The sequence below is a fragment of the Triticum aestivum genome, chromosome 6D, assembly GCF_018294505.1.
Source record: "Triticum aestivum cultivar Chinese Spring chromosome 6D, IWGSC CS RefSeq v2.1, whole genome shotgun sequence".
NCBI classification, from domain to species: domain Eukaryota; kingdom Viridiplantae; phylum Streptophyta; class Magnoliopsida; order Poales; family Poaceae; genus Triticum; species Triticum aestivum.
Window position 1 is genome coordinate 119,381,946 of NC_057811.1, and position 9,248 is coordinate 119,391,193.

The 9,248-nt window shown below is 48.2% G+C and overlaps 2 protein-coding genes across 2 annotated transcripts; both read right to left on the reverse strand.

Moving 5' to 3' along the window:
* Window positions 1-1,327: 1,327 nt before the first annotated feature.
* LOC123144000 (uncharacterized) lies at window positions 1,328-5,107 on the reverse strand. Its single transcript, XM_044563008.1, has 7 exons — window positions 5,036-5,107; window positions 4,438-4,583; window positions 4,178-4,306; window positions 3,312-3,395; window positions 3,109-3,240; window positions 2,903-3,027; window positions 1,328-2,822 (listed from the first exon to the last, which is right to left on the reverse strand). Exons 2-7 carry the CDS (start codon window positions 4,445-4,447, stop codon window positions 2,523-2,525), a joined length of 780 nt encoding a protein of 259 aa, XP_044418943.1. The 5' UTR covers window positions 4,448-4,583; window positions 5,036-5,107; the 3' UTR covers window positions 1,328-2,522.
* A 659-nt stretch (window positions 5,108-5,766) lies between these two features.
* On the reverse strand, window positions 5,767-7,482 carry LOC123144001 (flotillin-like protein 1). The gene has a single exon (XM_044563009.1). The coding sequence runs from the start codon at window positions 7,412-7,414 to the stop codon at window positions 5,972-5,974; it is 1,443 nt and encodes a 480-aa protein (XP_044418944.1). The 5' UTR covers window positions 7,415-7,482; the 3' UTR covers window positions 5,767-5,971.
* Window positions 7,483-9,248: the final 1,766 nt, after the last annotated feature.

Here is a 9,248-nt window from a genome sequence, read left to right on the forward strand (position 1 = left end):
ATGCTAGTATAAACGAATTCAGTATAAACCAAGTCCTCACCATCTGTTACATAAGGCTGCACTCACTCTGCAATCCCAAGAGACCACGCACAACAGCTACATGGAACATTCGCAAAGACTAGCAGCAACAAGCAGATCCTCGTGAACTGAAACCTAGCCAACAGCGCAACGAAATGCTGCAGACACGCACTATCAAAGAGAAAGTAAAACTCTCTCCCCATCTATGTATCCGTATATGTATGGGTTACTGCGGGGTTCGTTGCTTCTGCGGCTGGATGAGGGTTTAGAGCCCGGCTCCTGTTCAAAAAAATTGAAGAAATTGAAGCTCCAGTCGAAACTGTCACTGGGGGGCGGGGGTTCGAGGTTCAGCTCATCCTCCTCGGATTTCTTGTCCGCGTCCACGTCGTCGCGACTGCGCCAACATGGCGCGGGCACGGGCCACCTGTATGTATGTGGTGATAATCTCATTATTATTTATCCAAAGAAAAGAGCACATTGAAACCATAGCTTATTAGTGTCTAACTGTATCAGATAACAACACATACCTGTTTAGCCTGTCGCTGGGATCCCCATCCATTTTCCAGAAAGCCTCACCACTGTCACTCCCAACATCACCAGCCTTACTGCCAGCCAAAACATACCGATAAACAGATTTACTAACAGCATCCACTCATTCATGATGCTTCACTGAACCTGCTTGGTTCAGCAAAGCTTCTTAAAACATTCGACCCAGGTAACGAAGTACGTAAACACCCTTAAAACCTCGTTAAAAAACTTATCATGTATGACAAGCACCTGAATGCCCAGAAAGGAAAGCTAGCCAGGCATACCTCTTTTCACAAAAATGTTCCAGAATGCATTGAACATGATCCCACATCACGATAGGGGCAGGGCCGGCCCTGAGGGAGGGCAGAGGGGGCGGCCGCCCCGGGCCCCCCATGTATAGGGGCCCCCACCCAGGTACTATCCACGTAGGCCATGGCCCAAGGAGACTGCGGACGAAGCCGCTGATAGTTGAGATTTGATCTGTTAGCCTGTACGCTTCTCTCAAACTAAAATGCTTAGCCTGGTTGCCTTGCCCTAGCCAGATTATTGGGTTTCCTTCTCATCGCTATGACTTTCCTTATTCAATCTATTCCCCAATCTCCTTTGGTCATCGCAGAACAAACCATGGGCAGCCTGGTCTCGCCGTCGCAGCTTTCTCCTCCTACGTCGGCGCCGACGACAACCGCAAGCCGGTGGTGGGGTGGACGCGGGAGCGGCATTCATGCTAGACTCCAAGGGGACGACGACCATGGTAGGGCAGGCAGTGCTGACGAAGTTCACGACTTGCCACATCAACGAACTCCACCAGATCTGTTCCGCTCTTCACGCGACTGACGCACACAGTGATGCAGGTCGCCGAGCTCCTTCCATCAGACATCAATATATATTGCTAATGATCATGGACACCGACCCGAATGATCCGAGGTAATATTACCTATTTCCCATATCTATATTGCTAATTAAGTATTTTATATTGGAATGCATGCTTGATGCATAGCTTTGCGGTGTTCAAGCTTTGATGTAATTTATTTATTTTGATCTGTGTGGCATAATGTCGCCTACTCCTAGAATATATGCATTTGATAAAAAGAGGAAAAAGAAAACAAAGTGTGGTTAACTTGATAGAATTACTGAGAGGTGCCATCGACTCAATCATAAGTAGTGAATTTTATTGATGATTGTTAGATGAAATTTTGAAGGTAATATGTATCAATTATTTGATATGAATGCTGCTTTTCGAAAATACAAAGATGAACATGGTTCCATCTACACCCGTATAACTAATAATTTTTTAAAAATACTAGAAAAGTTCAAAACATTATGAAATTTGGCGGTATAAAACTTGGTGGACCATTCTACTCACTTGTGAAGCTACGTGGAGAAATGGGACCAGTGGTATTCTTAGAGAAGAAAATACAATCAGGCCTTACTATTCATCAAAAAAATATTTTTCAATATAACTTCGACTTTGGCATTTTGCTTAGAATGTCATTTCCTTGTGAAACTTAATACCTATGTATAATCTGTTTATTTTTTATTTTTATATGACTAGTATTTTTTTCAAATTAACTATTCATAAGAGTTGTGAGTGAAACCATATTCACCAATATACATGCCCTGTCGGATTTGTGTACTTATGTGATCATATATTCTTATAGTGTTTATTTTAAGGGCCACAAATTATAGTTTCGCCCCGGGCCCTCAAAATATCAGGACCGGCCCTGGACAGGGGTTCCGATCCTCGTGTCGTAGAAGTCCATGCCGACAACTTCCCCGTCCATATTAACAAGGGGTCCTCCCATACCAGCCTAGCAAGGTGACATGGAGTACATGCTGTAATTTCTAATCCAAATAGATACTACTGTACTACCTTGGATTATAGCAACAGCATATAATTTCTAATTGTACTCCATGTCCTAGTCACCAAGTATTCCTAATCCATGAAATAGTAGACATGGAGTACAATTTACTTCCACCTAGGCAGGAAATAGCAACAGCATACGCACCTTGGTGATTCTACGTGAGATTCGTTCAACGCAAACGCAATCGAGCGTGCCTGTCCAGGTGACCTCTTCCGCGATCACGGCCATCAGCGCGCCTGATTCGAAACAGCGCCCTACGGCTGCTATTTTAGAGCACACATACCGAAGACGCTGAATAATTGCTGGACGAACAACACGGCAATCCTCGACGCCGACTAGAGCAACGTTGTAGTGTAGACTGTAGTGCTGTAGCGTGCCCTTTATGCGCCGTCTCCTGGGAAGCAACACTTCGATCTACAAATGATACAGTGAGACTCAAGCAATGATTTGAAAGAACAGGCAATCAGTGAAAAGAATGATGAGGATGGACCAACCCTCAAGTTTTCATCAATCTTGTTTTCATCAGTTGAACTCCTGACCAAGCCCGCCGATGTCAGAATAACCGTAGATCCATTCCATTCGATGAAAAAACCTGAGCATGCAAAATGCCTTTTCTCTCCTGTGTGTGATTTTTGGTTTGTTAACAAGTGATGACTCGAATACAAACATGACACAGTAAATGCGGCTCATTGTAACTCACCACTGAATGAAGCAAGCGCGACAACATAGCGATCTATGTTGGAAGAGCCCTTTTTACTGAATTCATGCCAATCACCTTCAGGGTATGTGTCGCCAAAAGTCTCCTCGAAAGTATTAACCAAAAGCATATCATCTGATGGAAGATAGATGTGGTTGTTAGTTGTACAACAGAGCTGTAAAAAAGGGTCAGTAATAATAACTCACCATCTGGCATGGTTATTGGTGGCTCAGGGTAACCCATGGACTCTAGATCCCCAAACTGTTCCTTGTAGCGAGCATATGTGTATACTGGTGCAACAAGGTCGACCGATTAGCACTGAGATATTAGCTACTATACGTGCCAAGTAAATTCACATAAATCCAGCGGATAATTGATGTAGGAGTATTAGATTATGTGATGACAACCTGAGCAACAACAATTCATAGTATTAGAGGTCGGTCCACATGAACATACCCAAGAACATTGTGTAACTGTGCTATCCAATAGCAATGAAACAATGAATGTGTTCTAAACTAGTTGAATAGTTATTAAGTACTCCCTCCGTAAACTAATATAAAAGTGTTTAGATTAGTGATCTAAACACTCTTATATTATTTTACAGAGGGAGTACTCCTCACCTAGAAAAGCTAAACTTGTATTATTGGCGCTAGCCTACTTCACCCCTCACCTAGAAAACCAGGTTCCAGGTATTTTGCCCCGATGTATTGAAAACCGTCTAAATGACCCCCGCCCCCCGGGGTGGTTTTGCTGATGTGGCATACTACGTGGATGATGATGACATGGCAGTGCCCAGAGCAGGAGCCGGGGCTAGGCGTGGGCCCACGCGGTCAGGGTCTCCTACATGACAGCTGGTATAGCACTACTAGGGACAGGGGTGCTGGTGATTGGCATGCAGATCTAGACAGGGGAGACTGAAATGTATTTTGGTCTTTTTCAGTGCAAGCAAACCCATTTTCACCCTCTCTCTAAAAACCATGGCCCACATGTTATCTCTTGACAAATCAATCGAGGGAATGCTAATGAAAGAGGAAGAACCAGTATGCCAACGACTTGGTTACGACTTCTTTACCATCGCGAACTATTGTACTCTTATGTGATCTTGGGAGAAGATCACCATCCCTCTCATCCGATCTGCTTGCGAGATCATCGCCCCCCCTCTTAGTTCCCCTCTTACTTTTCCGCATCTTCTCCGAGACTGCTGCATGATTTTTTGGGGGAAAAAACAAGGGAAAAAAAATGTGGATTCACTAACAGTAAAGCAATGTGGTAAAACTTTTACAAATCAATCAATTCAAAGGGGTGCTAATAAAAGAGGAAGAGGCAGCATACATGAGGCCATTGGCTCGGATGCCCTTCCTTTACTATTGCAAGCTCGTCTGCTCTTATGTCACCTTCCTGTGTGATCGTCGCCACCCCTCTTAGTCTTGCTCATCTTTTGTTAGACTGAAGCAGCGTTATTTTCTGCAGGAGGCAAACTGTAGAGTTATCAACAGTAAGTCAGTAAAGCAATGCTGTAAAATTTTCAGGCCGAACAATCTAAGGGACGATATATGAACTTAGCCCCAAACACCAACTTTTGAATTTTATTTTGTTCTGAATCTGAATTTTCATTAGCCGAGAAACCGGCAAAGCCACACAGCTGCACAAGGTTCAGAACTCCAGATCGGAGAACAGGGTCGAGGCCACAGGCGGCACTCTATCTACGGCAACGCGGCAAAACGCTAACTTTGAAAGTTTTTGGTTGAGGTCCCCATCGAAGGTTCCCACAGCAATTTTGGTTGAAGCCCCAAACATCGTATAACTTTTTTGCAGAAAATCGAAGTTACACACATATGCATGTGATTGGGTCATATCCGGAAACAAAATAGCTTAATTTAGGGTTTGGGTGCTCGGTTTTATCGAAGGGCAGCGAAGGGAAGAGGCGCACCTGGTTGATGATCGTCGCCAGCAGAGGGTCCGGCGACGAGGGCGGTGTCGCTCGCCCAGCTGTTCTATCGAGGTCGGTGGCCGATTCCAGCGGGAGGTCGGCCAGATCATATATAGGCCCAGCCAGGAAGCAACGGGGCATCCGGATAGGGGCAGCCCGGCTCGTAGGGAAGAGCCAGCCCGTTTTCTTATTTTTTTTTCATTCTTTTCTTTAACTTTTTATAATTAGCTAATTGCTCGTTCATTCAACGGTGCATAAAAAGAAAAACAGACAAAGTCAAATCTAACTCCTACACAATTTGATTAATCAAACACAAAAATAAAATGAAAAAATCCCCACGAATGTCTAGGTAGAATTCAATGATATATTCCCTCTATTTTAAATCGTCTAATATTTCGTTTCTGTTGATGGAGGAAGTTAGATGAGATATAGCTATTCTCCAGTTTTGCTAAGTCTCAATCGACTGAGATGCCTCGGTTGATGCTATATTTCTTTGATCTTGCATACAAATTCGTATAATTTTTTTCCAGTCGACTTAGACTTCATTAAGTCTCAATCGGTACTATATCCGTGAGATTTTACATTGAGATTCGTGCAAAACTTTCTTTTCAATTTTACTTTTTTTCTTTTATATATTATGTCACTTGACTGAGACTTGGTTAAATCTCAGTCGACTGAGAGTCTGAGACCTAGTCACATCTTTTTTCTTTAGTTTTTTTCCTTATACCATGTCACTTAACTGAGACCTAGCCACACTCTTCTCATCTAGATGCAAGCTAGACACATCCTTGGTTTATTCATGAGCAAATTAAACAGTAGTACATGTTTTCCGAAGTAAATAAAACGCCCTAATGTTGACGTATCTCACACGCATTCACAACCACACTGGCATATATATGGTGCACGAGTGCACGTACTTGAAACTTCATGGCAAGCTCAGGTGGACGTGGAGGTGCCGCCCTTGAGAGTGCCCATCCACGCCGGCGGTAGCATCCCAGTCTGCTCGTGCACCGTCGTCAGCAGCGGCGGCAGCATCCTGTACACCCCGGCCATCTCCTTCATGGCGCCGTCGCCACCCTCGGAAGCAGAGCCGTTGCTCCACACGCTGATCTTGGGCTCGAGCCCCTTGATGGCGTCGGCGTTGATGCGCGCCATCTCCTGATACACGCCCGAGCTGATCATGAGGTAGTCGCGGAGCGCGCCGTAGCTGCCGCCGAGCGCGCCGAGCATGGAGGACAGGTACACGCTCTGGGCCTCTCCCATGGCCGCCAGCCCCTCGGCCTCCTTGCGCTTGGCGTAGAGCTCGGCCTCGGCCTCCCGCTGCCGCGCGAAGAACTCCGCGTCCGCCATCGCGCGGCGCGCCTCCGCCTGCCTCTCCTGCTCGAACAGCAGCGCCTCCGCCGCCTTCTGCCGGTTGTAGAGCTCCCAGTTGGCCTGCTGCACCTTCATCTCGTAGTCCACGACGGCCTTGCTGAGGTGCTCGGCCTTGAGCTTCTCCGTCTGCCTGGCGGCGTTGGTGCGCTCCACCTCCACCTGCAGCTGCGCGTCGCGTATGGCCACGGCCTTGGCCGCCTCCACCTCCGCCACCCTCGCCTGCTGCTCCCACCCGGCCTTCTTCATGGCCAGCTCCGCGTCGGCCTGCGCCACCTCGGCGTCCCTCTCGTTCCTGAACACCCTCACCTCCGCCGTCACCCTGGCCTCCTCCTTGGAGCCCTCCCCCTGGCGCTTCACCGTGTACACCTTGGTCTCGGCGTCCACCTTGGCGGCGTTCTGGCGCGTCATCCCCTCGCGCTCCTTGGCGCCGACCTCCCCCTTCATGCGCGCCTCGGCCACGTCCACCTTGGCCTGGTTGACGGCCTCCTGCTGCGTCTTCTGGCCGAGGTAGGAGAAGTACTCGTGCCCCGGCACGTCCACCAGCTGCTTCACGTTGGCGTTGTAGATGATGAGGCCGAACTGGTTGAGCTCCAGCTGCACGCTCTCGAACACGGCCTGCTTGAACGACTTGGTGCCGTGGAAGATCTGCTCCATGGTCATGGACGCCGCCAGCACGCGCGTCTCGCCCTCGATCACGCCCTTGACCAGCTCGTTGACGTGGCGGGAGAGCTTGTCGTGCGGGGAGATGAGCTTGGCGTAGCGGAGCAGGGACTCGACGTCGTCCGCGCGCGGGCCGATGGTGAAGACGGCGGGGAGCACGAAGGGGAGCTTCTCGGCGCTCATCGCCTGCACCTCGAAGGTGTAGTTCACCGGGGAGATGTCGAAGCGCGCGCACCGCTGCCCCGGCGCGATCCACGCCTTCTTCGCCAGCTTCACGTCGTCCACGCCGTACCCGGTGATGGCCAGGTACTCCGACGGGCTCGCGATTCGGTACACGAACCCCATGCTGCAAGCGTGTAGACAAGTGCAGGCTGCAAGGTACTGAGCTAGACTGCTGCCAGGTACATGGATATGATGACAACAAGCGCACGCAGCAGCATGTTTTATAGTCCATGTGAGGCTGGTCAACGCATGCAACCCCCTAGGAGCATATCCCTTAAAAGCCAATTCATAAAAACACGTTTAAAAAGTCCTTTAAATGTTTTTACGATGCAAAACTGGACCAAAAAGAACAGATACTATATTAGGAACTATATCCAAAATGATACAGCAAACAATCGTCCCGCTCCGGCCGCGCTTCCCCTTGCCGCGCCGCACCTTAGCCATGCCAGCCCCCGCCTGTCCAGCCCGGACCATGCACGCCCCGTCCCAGCCACGCCTACCCCCGTCGCGTTTCGCCCTGGCCACGCTCGCCGCCGCCGCCGCACTCTGCCCCGGCCATGCCCGCCCATTTCGCGCCTCTCTCGCCCTTCTCCGGCGCCGCCCCGCCTTGATTCGGGCCGCCGGCGGCCTGCTCCATCCCGCCCGTGGTTGGACTCATCTTCGCGGTGAAGGCAGAGCCGGCCACAATTTGGACCGGCAACGACAAATTCCGGCGTACGGCGACCTTTTTCGATGTGTGGCGATGGATTCCGGCGAGTTTCGGGTTGATTCCGGCCAATTACGCGACAACGCATCTGCTCAGACGAGGTTTGACTGTTTACTGGTTAAACTGTATATTGCCTTCCAATTTGTACATATGAGTTTCTTGTGGATGGATTCTTGGTGCCCCTTAAAATTTTGAAGGGTCGATCAAACTTTACGGGACCTACTAGGAATCGTTTTTTAACCGAAACTGTAAATGTCTTATTTATTATGGGTTTGGCCGCTTTTAAGAGGTCTGCTAGAGATGTTCTACTTTTTTTTTACTAAAAAACGTAAATCCTTTTTTTAACGGAACCTCGTCAGATAAGTCTTGCCCTGTCTTTCCCGAGCATTGCTCGGATGCTCTTAGCTAATTCCGCTTGATTCAACCCGGGTTTATTTCCAATTGGTCAGCATAGCGTGTACGAAATGGTATTGCAATTATGTAGACATTATCCGTGTGTTGGTCGTTTCTCGGAAGTTCCAGGCCAGAAATTTTTCTCGAATGGATCGAGAGTCATTCTAGTCCATTTCCGTGGCATTGTGATGTACATGTACTCATTGCCACAAGAAATGGGCGCTACGATTTTTATACGGTATTTTCCTCGTTGACGTCGATCCATCGGCACCGAAGTGTGCGGTACCACAACGCGTCTTTGCTTCATTGGTCCTGGCTTTTATTGTGGTTCGAAGCAAAAATCATCGGGTAACGAAATACAAATCAACCGAATTGACGTTGACCCATCGAGCTTTGTTCGTTACCGGAACTGGTTTCTGGTTTTGATCGGTTTAACCAGCTCAGAGCAACTCAAGCGGAACAATTCTGGTAGAGTCGTTGTTAGATAATAACGAGAAATAAACGAGACAGAGAGATACGGAGATTTTTACATGAAAACCCTTGCGGGAGAAAACCATGGACGCACGAAGGCGCAATCACTATGAGGAGGAGTATTACAAGCACGAGACGACATGCCGTCTTAGGTGTGACTACATGGTGTATATATGAGGGGCAACACATAGGAGTCCTTGTAGGACAAGTAAACGAGTTGTACTCGTACGCGTCGACGTCAACGCAAATGCCCACACTAGTTGTACTACGTCTAGTCCAACACGGTATAATTTGGATCACAATTTAACAATCTCCATCTTGATCCAAATTCCCTCCAGTAGTCGAAGAAAATAAATAACTCCATCCAAATCAGCATAAACACCTTGT